A 13,868-nucleotide genomic window follows, 5' to 3' on the forward strand; every position below is an offset into this window, starting at 1 on the left:
CGGATTCGTACTCGACCTCGTAAAAGGCTGCGCCTTGCTTTCTTCGTCTTAGTTTTTTTTACAGCTTTGATAGCTAGAACCTCTGACTATATCCCTACTCGCCCAGCAGCGAACCAGATTGACCAAGAGACGCCGGACGTCAAAAAACGATTAAATACCCTTCTACTACGCTCTTCAGCAAACTACAACTTTCGATTACTCTCACACTTCTTGCCACTCGAAGATGTCTTCTCCGGTCCACCGAATCCTGTTCTCTCCCCCCTCGTCGCCGCCTTCGTATGCGGTAGGTTCGAGCGAAGAAATCGACCCTCTGTCTACGTTGAGGGATCTTCTACTCCCCATCGCTCGGAGTCCCGCGAACATCCGTTCGACCAGCCCCAAAATCTCTTCGCCACTGGCTTCCAGTAGCACTCACGCTGTCACCTCTGCCGGACCAGGACCCGGCGGGTTCAACTCTACTAGCGGGTATCCTTCCCGGTATTCCTACTCGGTAGGGTCGAGGCGCTCTTCCACTCAGGCTGGTCCTGAACGTCGTGGAAGCGCGTCTCCTTACTCCAGTCCGAACCCGTTCGACATGATCATTATCTCCGACGAGAAGACCAGCGGTTCCTCCAGTAGCAAGGAACAGTATCGTGGGGATGGGCTCCATCGTAGGAGCAGCTCCAACGCTGGAGTTCTTCCCGTCCACTACGCATCCCAGCAAACCTCTGGTGGGTCCTGGGGTGTCGGCAACGCACCTCGACGAACCGTCCGGCTGGTCTTGCTGCTGGTCAGCATCCTAGCCGGGCTCTATATCTTGACCAACAGCTCGGTCTCACCGTTCAGCAAGCCTGCGTCATCTATCGCCGAGGATGGGACGCTCTCCCCTGCGGCAATGCGGGAACATCTTCTTGCCATGCAGTCCGGTGCCAGCAGCCAGGACAATGCTAGTATCAGGAGCAAATCGAAGTCGGCTTCGTATGCTGTCGGCGGGAAAAAGGTGGTTGTCAGGCCCGGTGGAGCTCCTAGTAGGATCTATGCCGAATCTAGACCTGGCGTGGCTTCCGGTAAGTCCGAGGGAGATGCAGAGACCAATCACGGCGAGCCAAGGCTGACAGGAATACGGAAAATATGGACACATCGTACACTACTGTAGCCCCTCCCAAGATCTCGCGACCAGTCAAGGACAATGTCGCCATGACACTCGAGCGAGAACTTTTGGCCTTGCAGACGTTCTTGTTGGAGGATACCATGCATACGATCTCCCCCTCTGTGGATGTCTCGAAACCTTTGGACCCGATGGTCATGCTCTCGTTTGACGCCAAGGATGAGAACGGGTGGAGGGAGTTGAGGAGGGATGTGGACCCGGTGGTAGTGTGGGATATCGGCCATGCGTGAGTCCTGTCTGTTACAATGCTTGACTGGAGTCACGAATGGCCGACTGATCGGACAAGAACGAATGTGTCACAGCTGGACCGCCCCAGTCTACGACTTGCTAGCCATCTACTCCATCTTGCCTGCTCCTCGGGTCTTGCTTCTTGAAGGCCGAGAAGACGCTTCCAGCATCCACTCCATCCTGTCCCGTATCGTCTCTCAACGCAAATCTGATTCCCCCCACCCTCTCATCACCATCGGCGGAATCCCTATCGACGGCTACGAGGAATTGGCTAGGTATCACAAAGAGGGCTCCTTGTACGACATGCTCGAACGCGCTGGCGCTGTTGTTGACGGGCAGAAGGAGGCTGAGCGGGTGGAAATGGCCAAGCGGAGCAAGGGGCGAGCCTTGAAGTACGGGACGGTCGAGAGGAGTCAGTAAATCGGCTTTTGCTATTGTTTTGTAGCAAGTTTACGGTTGTTGTATGCGACGTCACTTGCAGCCATTTGATTTGGAATGTAATCAGATGTCCAGACGCCTGCCGAGCTGCTGCGCTGCTGATCAGCTGAAACGAGATGGTCAATCATGCGCCACGACTCAGAGCGATGTATTCCCACGGCCTCGGACACGCGCCTCGACCGCGCGCCCGGTTTGATCCGCGCGTTTCAGGATGAGACGTGTTTCTAGAACAGGGGAATAGAATAATGCCCCTTCCCGCTCCCCCAAAGGACCCTTCCTTTCTCCCCACGTTGTCATCAAGAAGGATCCTCCCTCCCTCGTGGGAAACGTAAACAAATTCACACGCGAAGGGCGAGAAGATCAATCAACACCAGCTCACTAGCTACTACTGGCTACTGGCAGCTACAAAACTCGCTCGATCCCACTCATATCAACCTCTGGGCGACTCGCTCAAGAAAGACGACTTCGACTCTCTGAGCAGGATCGACCTGTATGCGCTCAAACTGGCAACTGGTCTTGAACCTATTCTCCACCAATATCCACTCTATGTGAGCCGAAAGGAACGTCGCGACTGCGCAGAATGCTAACGACTTTAGATCATTATTGACTACCATTTTCAGCTGGCGACCTCGGTGCCAAGCGGTTTGATAATCCGCAGCGACAACCATGAACCCGCACAAGATCAAGCGTAAACCAGTCACCGCTCAAACATCTCAGTCGCAACTACCACAAGAGTCCGGTAGTGGCTCCTATCGTTCTCCTCAAAGGACTCCCCAACCTAAAGGTCCTTTGGGTCGGAATGAGAACGTCACCAATGTCGAAACCACTCCACCCTTTCCGATCATGCGTCGTGGGGACGTCATGTCCGGTTCGCCTTCAAAGGCAGCTCAAAGCCCATCCGGTCCTCGAACTAGACAGAGTCAACCTCCTTTAAAGGACGACGCTGGCGGAAAGGATGGTGGAGACCTTCCTTCATCGTCGACTTCTCTCCCCGTCATTTCCTCCCGACCGGATGGGGAACGACAAGTAGCCCGCCCTCCCGTCTCAGGACCTCGAGCTCCTATTAGAAACTCCGCCACCACGGGTCTGACGAGCGTACATATCGGTACCAAGCCGAGGGTCGCTGGACAGGACGCCATCGGACAGACCACTGTGCGCATGAAAAAGTCCGGTTCGGACCCAGATACAGACATGAACAGGTTTGGTGAACGCATCCCGGCCATTCCAGGAAAAGGCTATGGGATGATGAAAGTACACGAGGCCGAGGACGTACCCGGCGTAGGAGTTGGATATGGACGGAAGATGAAGATGCTCAGTAATGCCGATTACGATGACGAAGACAAGCAGACGGAGTTTACTTCTTCTTCGGCCAACTCCAACTTGGGGGAGAGCCGGGATTACGGACACGGCCAGCAACATTACAGGCCGAAATTCGCTGTGCTGACCATCTCGGTGGAAGAACAGGCGGCCAAGTACGATGCCGACTATCGAGCGAGATTACGACGGACCGAGCGGGGACGGGCTAGAGGTGATGAAGGGGGAGAAGGAGCCAAACGAGGCGCAGCAACTGCATCGGACGACGAAGCATATTGGCAAAAATCCATGCTGAACGACGATCCCCGCATCGAAGGAATCTACACCTTCGACTATTCCCCCAACCCGGTCGGGCAGAAGAAGAAATCTCGCCCGAAGACGCATGAAGAAGAGTTGTCCCGAATCACCGAGTACGAGGACCCGAGCCGACCAGGGATCGTGATGAAGTCGAGGAAATATCTCCCACCTCCCGTGGACGAGCGGAGCTACGGGGTACCGGCTGGAAGGCGGGTTAGGGCGTTCGCTAGAGAAAGGGAGAGAATGGAAGGAGGCCACCACGAAGGGAATGGTCATGCCATCGGTAATGGGAAAGAGAAGACCCCTAACCCGGCGACGAGACGTAAGGAGGTTTCTACCTATTCGGCTTTTAGCGCGAGTTCCGAGGAAAAGGCCGTCCAAGCGCTCCCGGTAGAAAGACGTAGGCGACCTCTTCTAGAGGAGAGAGAGTCGGTCACCCCGAAAGCCTCTCAGGCGCCTCTGGCTGCTGAACGACCGGGACCGGCCGCGGCGAGGTCTAATCCGAACATGCGACAGGATCGGGTGGAGAGACAGCCGCAGTACCAGGCTAGTGAGGAAGAGTATGAGGAGGATGAAGCACGGTTCCGGCAAAAGGTCCGAAAGTTGAGGAGCGAGCCGGCGTTTCATCGCGAAACCGAATCTCGGGTTCGACATGAAACGCCTTCGTACGCACAGTAAGTTCGGTGGCACCTGAAATCTTATAGTTCTCGGGGATGATCTTCAAAAACGAACACTACAGTGACGACCCTTTCATAAGGTCGAGCGGTCCCGTAACACCTCATGACCTAGACGACCCTACCGTCCCTCCGATGCCCGATGGTGAAGAGTACGACGAGCAGACCGAAAGGGAACGTCAAGAAGCTTGGAGGCAATACTATGCTGCTATGCAGATGTACGCCACGTCGCCCATGGTCTCGCCTGGTGCTGCTATGGGTTATCCAGGTGGTGTACAAGAGTACTCCATGGTGGGCGGGATGATGGGGAATCCGATGGCGCATCAAGGGGCCGGGATGAATGGGTGAGCTAAGGTAGAAGATGTTCTTCTGTTCGAGGCTTATCCACTCGTCGCGACGACAGCATCCGCCCCGAAAGTATCCCTTCCCAAGCGAAACTTGAAGAAGAAGCAACGGCTCGCGCTCGACGAGCTGAACGTAAACATCGTCGGCGAGAACGAGAGGCTAAATCGGAAGTGCCGGTGCCGCCTCCGAAACAAGCGAGACGAGGTGAGACGATACCCGGGTTTGTGGCACACGAGACGACACTGAGATAACCGCATCGTGCGTGTTAAAACAGAGAAATCTTCCTCGGCACTCGCCTTGAACGGGATGGTCTCACCCGCTGATCCGGTATTACCGACACCTCAGTACGGTGGTCTCTATCCGGAAGGATGTGAGTCAAGCCGGACGTGCAGGATCAGCTCAGCGTTGATCGATTCGTTCCGCCTGTCCCTCAGATTTTGCATACGACCCTTATTCAGGCGGCTCGAATCCGGCAGCCCAGCCCCTACAGGCATATGGTCCCGGGCATGTCCCGAATGGGTACAACTCGGCTGCCGATCCGTTCGCGATGCACGCCGTCTCTGCTGCGTTGAACGGGGCGGCGGGATACGGGATGGTCCCCCCGGCGATGAGGAACAAGCGAAGCTGGTATGGCGGGAGATATTCATAATGGTTGATGGACATGAGATACACATGATTGCATCACGTAAGGTCATTAAGATCGTGAATAGGGATAAGGAAACAGCTTGTAAAGTAGGATCCCGAAGTTTGCTTATAGAGGAATTGACGGGTCGTATTTTGGCTGATCTGCATGGAAACAGACAGAGTCTCTTCCGACGCTCCTAGCCCTGTCAAATGTCAGACAGGTTGCCGTCCTTGATTCGCCGGTCTTTGCCATGGGATGGAGAAGCGACAGCTGCTTGCTGCGACTTTGATCGATCTATCTTCAGACAGAGGGACGGATCAGTACGCAAGGCGATCATGACGTTCCGGATAAGCGGAATTTATCCCGATCCAACTCACTGGTCACTAGCTGATAATATTGCGAATCTAACCACGCAATGTTCGGCGAGGTTCTTTTGCAGTCGTCGCTTCTTCAGGAAGAGCAGCCTCAGAAAAGGTTGTCGACCAGTTGCTTGAAGCGAGCTGGTTGAAAGGCGGGAAAGGGTACGAAAGATTTGCCGCGTAGGTCGAACGAGACGGTCTCGACGAGGTTTCTACAGCCCGGACAGCTCATAGTTAGTACAGTGTTACGCAGCATAGTCGGCATATTTGGGGGGCTTCCTAGTTCTAGCTCACCCGACGGTCGCCTTGAGAAGATACCCTTCTCGCTGAAGCACCTCGGCCAGCTCGACTTGATGATTGTCCATCAACTTCGAATTCGGGACAACGATCATATCCTTTCCTATTCTTAATCCGCTCAATATCGATCCGGAACCAGCGTGGCTAATGATCAGGTCGCTGGAAGCGAACACGTTGTCGATGTTGGAGATGTACGGTTTGGTTTCGATCGAGATGCCCGACACGGTATCTGGCCCGGCCCATGTTAGCTGAGCTGATCCGTACTGAACCATCATGTACGTATATCCCGAGGACGAGAGAGCACGGAGAAAATCTGGTTGCAGGACGGCATCTGTGAGATCCTGGAACAGGGTCGATCCGACCGTCACCAGCACTGTACGGCCAGGCACACAGGTCAATCAGTCAACGAACTCAGGGGTTACATCTCGTCAAAAGGGATCTACCTCGCTTTTCCCGAGACACCATAAAGCTTTCTTGACTGCCACCAAGCGTCGAGATCAGAGCTGAAGTGATCGAAGCGATCCCTTCGCTAGAAGTGACTGCACACACACTTGTAACAGCTTAGCAGTGACTGGTTACCTTACATAGAGCTCGACAAAGGCCAAAGGGGCATCATGAGTCATACGTCAGTGGACATTCTGATATCAAATTCAATGTCCGCGAGTCCCTGATGATGTCCTCGACCACCCCCGGATAGATTGTCGAGTCGCAAGTCGTGACATCCGACTGCTTGTCCGAGACTTAGACGCTCGCTCAACTAGGAGCTATTACAACTCAGATCATTCCGTTACACCTTGCTCCAGACCCTTTCTCCGCAAATCCAGGTCTCCCGAACCCCCTCCTGAGCTTCTCGCAGCGTTTCCAATCCGTTCTTGAAAGGATCGATCTCTAGTATGCAAAAGTCTGCCGACTTGCCCGGCTCCAGACTTCCACAGTAGTCGCTGGATTGACAGCTGTATGCAGATCCGAGCGTGTAGTTTTGGATCGCCTTTTCCAACCCGACGCAAAACCGCGAGAGGGACTTTATTCGTTCGTCCGTTGAAGGTGGGTGAGAAGCGTCGAGACCGGATTGTCTTGTGGTAGCAGTGTAGATGTTGGGGAAACAATGATGCGGTGCTGTCGGTGCGTCCGAGCCAAAAGCCATCAGAGCGTCTGCCTCGACATACTCGGACCAAGGGAAGGCGCGATCGCAGCGCTCGTCCTCGTTTAGCATTTTCCTCCAGTTGGGCACGTAGATGGGATCTGCATGCACCGGTTGTAGAGACGCGACCACGCCCAGCTTTGCTAGCCTGATGATCGATTCCCTTGTCACGACTTCGAGATGTTCGATCCGATGCAGCCTCGCACCCTTTGGCCTCTCCCCGTTGATGTTGATGGCATTTTCGAACGCATCGAGCGCCATGTCGATCGCAGCATCTCCAATGGCATGAACGGCCACCTGCAGTCCATGTTTGTCGGCAAGTGCGACAGTCTCGAGCAGTTCTTCTCGAGGCCAGATGGGTTTCGCAAACGTCCCATCGTGGTATGCCTTGGAGCAGTAGGCGGTGCACGAATCCACAACCCCGTCGGCGATGATCTTGATCCCCGCTATCCGAAGCCAGGGGGCATACGAGGCCAGCCTCTCCTTGTGCTTGACGGCCTCCATGACCCTTTCAGCTCGGTCTTCCGCACTTCCGTTAGGGCTGACTATCCAATGGCACGATATCCGGATCGGCAATTTCCCACCGTTCCGGTTGTAGATCGTCTCCAGAGCAGCCAGATCGAGCCCTTCAAGCGCCATCTCCGTGGCACCGGTCACTCCCGTAGCCAGGTAACTCTTGAAGACGTCGTCAAGGTATTGTAGACGCTTCTCGGCCGTCAACTGGGCTGCGAGGTACGGCCAGACGTGGTCCACCACAGCGGTCTCCAGGAATAGACCGGTCAACTCTCCATCGGTATCCTTCTCGAACGATCCTCCCTTCGGATCGGGCGTATCTTTCGTAATGCCGAGCACGTTCAGTGCGGCTGTATTCAGCCAGCAGGAATGTAGATCCGCCGAATCGATAAAGACAGGAATGTCCCTGACAACCTCGTCCAGGTGTTTACGGTGAGCCGGTTTCCCTAACGCATCAAATAGAAAGCTACGACCCAGTAGCATCTTGACGTCGGGTTCTGCTTTGCGAGCATCTGATAGCGCTGTTTGGATCTGTCCGATGGACAGGCCGATGGTATTGATCCGGTTGAGAGCGGCTCCTAGCATGACCAAGTGTGTATGACCGTCCACGATCCCGGGTAGAACGACCGAACCGTTCAGGTCAATCTTTTCGGTTGATGAACCTGCCTTTCAAGGTCACATATCGAGGGTGTCAGACTTGGGATTGGATTCGCTGAACGTATGTGTCTCGACTCACCTGAGAGGCCTTCTGGATCACATGCTCATTCGTGCCTACACACGTCACCTTGTCGCCCTCCACCAGCATAGCCTGATGCAACGCTTCATCTCCTGGTCGACTGGTAAAGATCCGGCCGTTCACAAAGAGCTTGGTCGAAGACATGTTTCCAGATAGCTTAGACTTGCGTTGAAGTTTGTTTGTGCCGCCAGGTCGGGCCAGCTATCTCGATTCCACCGTTCTCGCTCGAATGTTGAAAGCGTTAAGTATCGAGATAGCGGAGTATGACATGACTAGACGCTCGGCAGTGATGTCGATGGATTGCTGACCTAGACTCTTGGAGGTGCGAGGTGCACATGATCCGTTCCTATCGCCATATCAGCCTAAACGTTCGAGACGGGTTTATCAGGGAGATGATAGTCCCCAAGGTCAGGCCGATGTCCAGCTAGGTATCTGATTCCTAGCGATATTATGTTCGTCGTATGTGAAAGAAGCCTGATGTCGTATTCAGAACTTCGACTCTTGATGCTCTGTCGCTCTGTTGATCGATTGGTGTTACCAAAACGAATTCCTCGGAAGCTCGAATAACTATTGCTAGCTGCTAGCTACTATCGATTTCCGGGTAAACTCGATCGATCCACGGATGATCCGATTGTGGCTTTATCTTGTGCGAGTACAGCGGGGGCGCGTGATCAACTGCTGCAATCTTTCTGTTCTAATCTAATCCCGGATTCCTGCTAGGATCTCATCGATCTAGCTCGGCTCTATGCCTTAGAGACTCGCTATGGCCCGGGCTATCGTATGATAGAGTGTCGGAGTATCATTTGCCCTCACCCGCGATCCAGGTATATAGAGCCAGGTTTCACTTCGAAACACAATAACCCGATTGACACCTATCGGAACGGATACGAACCTTCCAAACATCCATAATACCTTGACTGAGAGCAACGCGCTATGAATGACCCGCCACACGATGTTGATGATGTCGCAGGTACGGTGCGCATCCTTGGGGAACATTTCGGTCATGAGGGGGACAAGATCGTCTACGTACCTACGCCTAGTCTTGACCCGAACGACCCTCTCAACTGGAGTATGCGTCGGAAATGGATTTTGTTAGCATGTGTTACTCTGTAGGTCAATCGGGATATGCCGCAAGCGGGAAGCTTCATGTGAAAGCTAATTGCGATTTTACACTATCAGATATACGCTTGCCAGCGCCTTGTCTGCTTCGGCCTTGTTCGCCATCTTCACCCCCCTTAGCGAAGCGACAGGATTGACCATCGACCAATTGAACCAAGGTACCGGCTATTCTTACTTTGCCATCGGTTTCGGCCCGCTCATCCTCCAGCCGGCCTCTCTGGCCTTTGGAAAACGACCCGTCTACGTCCTTTCCATGTTGATCTGTTGCGGCTTGAATATATGGACCCCTTTCGCCGCGACCTATGGGCAATGGGTCAGCAACCGACTTCTCCTTGGATTCTTCGGTTCGCCCTCGTTTTCCCTGGCTGAAGTCTCTATCTCCGATGTGGTAAGCCAGTTGGCGTTGATGTCAGTATCCTACGACCGGTATTGACTAGCCTCGCTAGTTCTTTGCGCACGAGCGAGGTCTACCCATGGGCCTCTATGTGTTCTTCCTTTATCTCGGCGCTACCTTGGCGCCTCTTATGGGCGGCTTCATCTTCAACGGTATGGGATGGAAAGCCGTACTGGTAAGTCGCCGTTTCCTTATCCCATCTGACTGGACGTACTGACCAAAGAAATGGGTGCAGTTCCTCAACGCGGGTTTCAGCGGACTCGTCGCCATCTTCTGTTTCTTCTGCATGCAAGAGACCAACTTTGATCGTCAAAAGGCTTTCGACCGTCATCTGGATCAGGGTGACGAGAACGGAAGCGTCGAGCATAGCGAGATTCCGATGCAGGCTCGTATCGAGGATGAAAATCCCGACGACAAGAAGGATCATGATCACACCCATCGAATGTCAGAGGCGGTCGTCGAACCTCACATACCTATCAGCACGGTCCCGCTAAGGCCTTGGCGGCCGTGGATGGAAGCGGTTACCTTATCTCCACATGCTGCTGGAATAATGAGTCGAGGGGTCTTTCAACCGATAGCTTTGCTGGGGTTACCAATGGTATGGTGGCTCGGGCTTATGTATGGGATCTATCAAATCTGGTTCAACAGTAAGTCGAGCGCGATACGAGGTGACGTGTTGTGTACTGCTTTCGAGAGGCTGAATGCATGTAACGCAGCGATTGGATCTCTCATCTCATTCACACTGTCGGCGCCACCTTACTGTGGGTGCTCCTTACTTTCGTTGCGAGAGACACCAGCCTGAAAGATTTTGTTTGATCTCCAGCGTTTGGAGTCTCGGGAGTCAGCTTGTCCTACATTTCGCCCTCCCTTACTTCCATCCCGGGGTAAGTTGATATAAAGCGATGGGCAAGCGAACGAAAAATGATAAATAGACTTTGCTTCATCGTAGGGCGGTATTTGGAGGCTATATCAGCGACGTTTACTGTATGCGCCAAGCCAAAAGGGCAGGAGGAACGCTCGAGCCCGAAATGCGGCTCAAACTCTTCTGGATCCCCTCCATCCTGATCGTCGGCGGTCTCTTGATGATGGGCCTTGGTCCGTACTACGAAGCACATTGGATCGTCTTTGTCCTCGGCATGGGGGTGCTGAACATGGCAGGACCTTTCGCTACGGTCTTGATCCTAAACTACGCTTTTGATGCTTATCATCCCATCGTCCCGAAAAACCATTATGGCCCTCAAGCGGTCACTCATCAAGTAAGTCTTTCAAGCCGTGCTTATCCGTCATATCAAAAATGTTTACCACTTTCCTGAACACTAAGGCGGCACCGTACATCATCAGTATGATGATCATCGCCATGTCTATGGCGTTCGGCTACGTAAGTCTCCCAGAGCGCGCTTACAGCTGTCATACTAGACTTTGACCGCCTCCCATCATACAGGGCTACTGCGTTACACCTTGGATCACCGGTCTTGGCTTCCGAGATTTCGGTATTACCGCCGCGGCCGTCGCAACAGGGTTCAACTTATCAGTGTTGATCATGATTAAGTGGGGCAAAAGTTTCCGACGTCGAGGTCAGGGATATTATCGCAAAGTCATCAACTGGTAGAGCTCTTTCCGCTGAAGGTACCGAACCATCGGAAGGATTCTTGTATATATCCGAATTGTATGTCGAGCGTCACATTGTAACTTCTCGGTTTGAGCACCGGTCTCATCAGTAAATTCTGCGGTATCGATGTACCGATGACCCAGGCTGATGTAGCGTTTCATTTGGGAATCGTTTGCCGCCCGCGTCAGGTCCTGCTTTCGACGCCATAGATACCAGTTATTTCTCTTCACATTACTTTGTACAACGTCGCAAACCCTGAGATCTATTTAGAACATATGAGTGCCCTGATTCGGGGGAATGAAGGAGCGAAGAGTGAAAACGGTGTCATATACGTAGAGGTGAAAGATATCATTCAAGAGGAACCAAGACCTGGGTGTTGCCGTAGAGCGACCAGCAACCAGGCTGGAGAGGTACCTTGAAATCGTGCGGTGCTGTCCCTCTACCACTGTTGCGCACCCGCATCTTCCACTCCCGTCCCAACCGGACTATATTCCCCTACATTCTCAGGATCTCCTTCTGGCAAAAGATATGCAGCCAACGCTTGATTGTTTCTCCTTCCCGGACTGTCGTTGCCCTCGGCTGGATCCAGCCTCGCCCCCGCTCCGATCAAGGCAACCAATCTGGCTCGGTCCTCTTCAGACGGATCCTCCAACCGATCATCGATCATCTGTTGCGGCCTCTCCTGTTGACTCGCGCCTACTCCGCTATGACGATCCCGTTCGTCCTGTCGCGACGGATCTGCTTGGCCGTTCGACCGAGAGAAGGACGAATAGTATTCGCTTCCCACGGATTGGGCGGTAGCAGGACCTCCCGACGGGTACCCGAACCCGTTCGAGACGGAAGGATCCGCCGTCAAGCTGAAATACTGTCCAGGCTGTTGCCCGGTCCGGTCGTAAGAATCTCTTCCAAGCCCATCTGTGCCGTACGAGTTGAACAACTCTTGCCGCCTCGCATCGTACTCGAGTTGTTGTTGTTGCTGCGACTTGATCCTCCCTCCGTTCTTGTTCCCTGCGGGGTCGCCAGCAGTGTGTAGATGATCATACCGGTTCGCCGCCGTATCGAGCGTCAGGTCCATCTCCCCCGATGGTCCTGCACTGATGACACCCATCTGGTTCGGTCTCATACTATCCCCGTCCTGTGCCTGACCGTGACCCAACCCCTGCGCCTGTCCTGACGCATCCCTCTGCTTGGCCGCCTGCCTGGCATGTCGCTGTTGCGCCTTCATCTCGGCCGTCTTCTTGACCTTGTTCGGACCCCTCATCTTGCGTTCATGCGCGAACACGCAATCGAGGTTGCGGGTCGTGCATCGTCCACAGGGTTGCATGCCGTTGCACTGAGAATTGTCAAATCGTCAAACGAGAATATCAGCAACGGTATCGTTCAGTACGGCAGGGCGCTCTCGCACCGACGGGCTCTAGACGCGCGACTCGACTCACCCTAGCTTTCCGAACCCGGCAAGGCTCGCAGGCCTGCATAATCCTCTTCCTCTGTTTGTCATCCTGTATCCTCGCGTTCGCTCCACCGGGGATGACCACACCGTGTTCATCCAGCAGCTCTCCCTCCGCATTGGTGGTCTGGCCAGAGACATTGAGATTGTTGTTGTTGTTGGCGTCCATGACATCCCCCGAGGCCGCGCTCCCAGCGTAATCGGTATGCGGGTATTGAGATTGAGAGTGATCAGGAGGGTTGTTGAGGTTGATATTGGGATTGGGTTGAGAGACGGATCGATCGGGATGGTTGAAATGGTACGGCATCGCTCTTCCTACCGAACCCTGTCCAGCCCTCTTTCCCTGAACCTGTCCGCCTCCTAATCCAACACCGCCGCCCGCACTCATGCCTCCGGCCGTGCCCACGCCGATCGCTTGCCCCATTCCCTGAACACCCATACCCATCCCTGATGCTTGTGCGATACCCGCTCCGACCCCCATTCCCCCGAACCCCATCCCCGGCATCCCACCCAACCCAAACAGGTCCGAATACCCATAATCCCCTGAGCCAGTATTACCACTGGCATTATTTGGACCACTGCCATCGTTCCCACCGGCCCCATACCCACCCGTACCGACGCCAACCCCAGTACCGGTCAGAGCCTCGGCATCCGCAGCTTCCGCCAACGTATCCAAGCTCCGGGGGTAAGGATCGTAGAGGTGATCGTAGGAAGGATAAAGCGGGTTCAGGCTTTGGCCGTGTGTTGTTGGATCTGGATTCGAGTTCGAGTTCGGGTCGAGCTCCGAGTTGGGATTGTTCAAACTTTGGGTGGAGTTGGGATCTTCAAGCTCAGGTTCGGGGTAGGTGAGCGAGTGCGAGAGCGCGGGGTCTTGCTCTTGCTCTTGCTCTTGCTCTTGCTCGTGTTGTTGAGCGTGTCCTTCAGCGGGATCTTGACCTTGATGTTGACCGTCCGGTTCAAATATGGCGGCATTGTTTTTGTCGTTCGTATGATCCGCATTCACCTGTCCCTCAAGGGCAGGCGCAGCTTCGCCAGAAGCCATGATCGCGGTCGCAGGATCGGTCGCGTATTCCTGTCCGATTTCGACCTCGACCTCTGGTCCGGATTGTTCTTGCGACATGTTTCACGGAAGGCCTGCTTCCTGACTCGTGTTTCTCCTTGTATACCGTGGGGGCGGATATGTCT

General features: G+C 54.1%; 6 protein-coding genes across 6 annotated transcripts; 3 read left to right on the plus strand and 3 right to left on the minus strand.

The window, feature by feature from the left end:
* Positions 1-138: 138 nt before the first annotated feature.
* Positions 139-2,101, plus strand: HD553DRAFT_75492 (uncharacterized protein). The gene is made up of 3 exons (XM_046184467.1): positions 139-1,046; positions 1,136-1,373; positions 1,450-2,101. Exons 1-3 carry the CDS (start codon positions 224-226, stop codon positions 1,793-1,795), a joined length of 1,407 nt encoding a protein of 468 aa, XP_046034930.1. The 5' UTR covers positions 139-223; the 3' UTR covers positions 1,796-2,101.
* Positions 2,102-2,479: 378 nt separating this feature from the next.
* HD553DRAFT_343908 (uncharacterized protein) lies at positions 2,480-5,092 on the plus strand (the record flags this gene model as incomplete). Its single annotated transcript, XM_046182924.1, has 5 exons — positions 2,480-4,098; positions 4,164-4,379; positions 4,502-4,647; positions 4,718-4,813; positions 4,878-5,092. 5 exons carry the CDS (start codon positions 2,480-2,482, stop codon positions 5,090-5,092), a joined length of 2,292 nt encoding a protein of 763 aa, XP_046034931.1.
* Positions 5,093-5,533: 441 nt separating this feature from the next.
* HD553DRAFT_351371 (glycosyl transferase) lies at positions 5,534-6,332 on the minus strand (the record flags this gene model as incomplete). The annotated part of the gene is made up of 3 exons (XM_046183608.1): positions 6,168-6,332; positions 5,722-6,097; positions 5,534-5,639 (listed from the first exon to the last, which is right to left on the minus strand). The coding sequence occupies exons 1-3, from the start codon at positions 6,187-6,189 to the stop codon at positions 5,534-5,536; spliced, it is 504 nt and encodes a 167-aa protein (XP_046034932.1). The 5' UTR covers positions 6,190-6,332.
* Positions 6,333-6,357: 25 nt separating this feature from the next.
* HD553DRAFT_75499 (putative hydrolase) lies at positions 6,358-8,476 on the minus strand. The gene is made up of 2 exons (XM_046184468.1): positions 8,115-8,476; positions 6,358-8,044 (listed from the first exon to the last, which is right to left on the minus strand). The coding sequence occupies exons 1-2, from the start codon at positions 8,256-8,258 to the stop codon at positions 6,512-6,514; spliced, it is 1,677 nt and encodes a 558-aa protein (XP_046034933.1). The 5' UTR covers positions 8,259-8,476; the 3' UTR covers positions 6,358-6,511.
* Positions 8,477-9,065: 589 nt separating this feature from the next.
* HD553DRAFT_358889 (major facilitator superfamily domain-containing protein) lies at positions 9,066-11,536 on the plus strand (the record flags this gene model as incomplete). The annotated part of the gene is made up of 9 exons (XM_046183924.1): positions 9,066-9,223; positions 9,294-9,621; positions 9,680-9,802; positions 9,863-10,274; positions 10,344-10,388; positions 10,451-10,511; positions 10,577-10,871; positions 10,949-11,005; positions 11,069-11,536. Coding segments are annotated over 9 exons (1,647 nt in total), but the record flags the coding sequence as incomplete, so codon positions are not given.
* On the minus strand, positions 11,537-13,454 carry HD553DRAFT_75524 (uncharacterized protein). Its single transcript, XM_046184469.1, has 3 exons — positions 13,205-13,454; positions 12,673-13,151; positions 11,537-12,569 (listed from the first exon to the last, which is right to left on the minus strand). The coding sequence occupies exons 1-3, from the start codon at positions 13,284-13,286 to the stop codon at positions 11,676-11,678; spliced, it is 1,455 nt and encodes a 484-aa protein (XP_046034935.1). The 5' UTR covers positions 13,287-13,454; the 3' UTR covers positions 11,537-11,675.
* Positions 13,455-13,868: the final 414 nt, after the last annotated feature.

Source organism: Filobasidium floriforme, assembly GCF_021052385.1.
Source record: "Filobasidium floriforme strain CBS 6241 chromosome Unknown HD553scaffold_17, whole genome shotgun sequence".
Taxonomy (NCBI): domain Eukaryota; kingdom Fungi; phylum Basidiomycota; class Tremellomycetes; order Filobasidiales; family Filobasidiaceae; genus Filobasidium; species Filobasidium floriforme.

What these genes read in the sequence shown, in the direction of transcription:
- HD553DRAFT_75524 (XM_046184469.1), bottom strand. Translation starts at nt 13,286, where the DNA reads ATGGGGCCGGTGGGAACGATGGCAGTGGTCCAAATAATGCCAGTGGTA. An exon ending in GATTATGGGTATTCGGACCT is followed by an intron (nt 13,152 to 13,204) that starts GTTTGGGTTGGG and finishes TGGGGGTCGGAG; the next exon opens with CGGGTATCGCACAAGCATCA. An exon ending in GCCGGGTTCGGAAAGCTAGG is followed by an intron (nt 12,570 to 12,672) that starts GTGAGTCGAGTC and finishes GACAATTCTCAG; the next exon opens with TGCAACGGCATGCAACCCTG.
- HD553DRAFT_75499 (XM_046184468.1), bottom strand. Translation starts at nt 8,258, where the DNA reads ATGTCTTCGACCAAGCTCTTTGTGAACGGCCGGATCTTTACCAGTCGA. An exon ending in TGATCCAGAAGGCCTCTCAG is followed by an intron (nt 8,045 to 8,114) that starts GTGAGTCGAGAC and finishes TGACCTTGAAAG; the next exon opens with GCAGGTTCATCAACCGAAAA.
- HD553DRAFT_75492 (XM_046184467.1), top strand. Translation starts at nt 224, where the DNA reads ATGTCTTCTCCGGTCCACCGAATCCTGTTCTCTCCCCCCTCGTCGCCG. An exon ending in TAGACCTGGCGTGGCTTCCG is followed by an intron (nt 1,047 to 1,135) that starts GTAAGTCCGAGG and finishes ACACTACTGTAG; the next exon opens with CCCCTCCCAAGATCTCGCGA. An exon ending in GTGTGGGATATCGGCCATGC is followed by an intron (nt 1,374 to 1,449) that starts GTGAGTCCTGTC and finishes AATGTGTCACAG; the next exon opens with CTGGACCGCCCCAGTCTACG.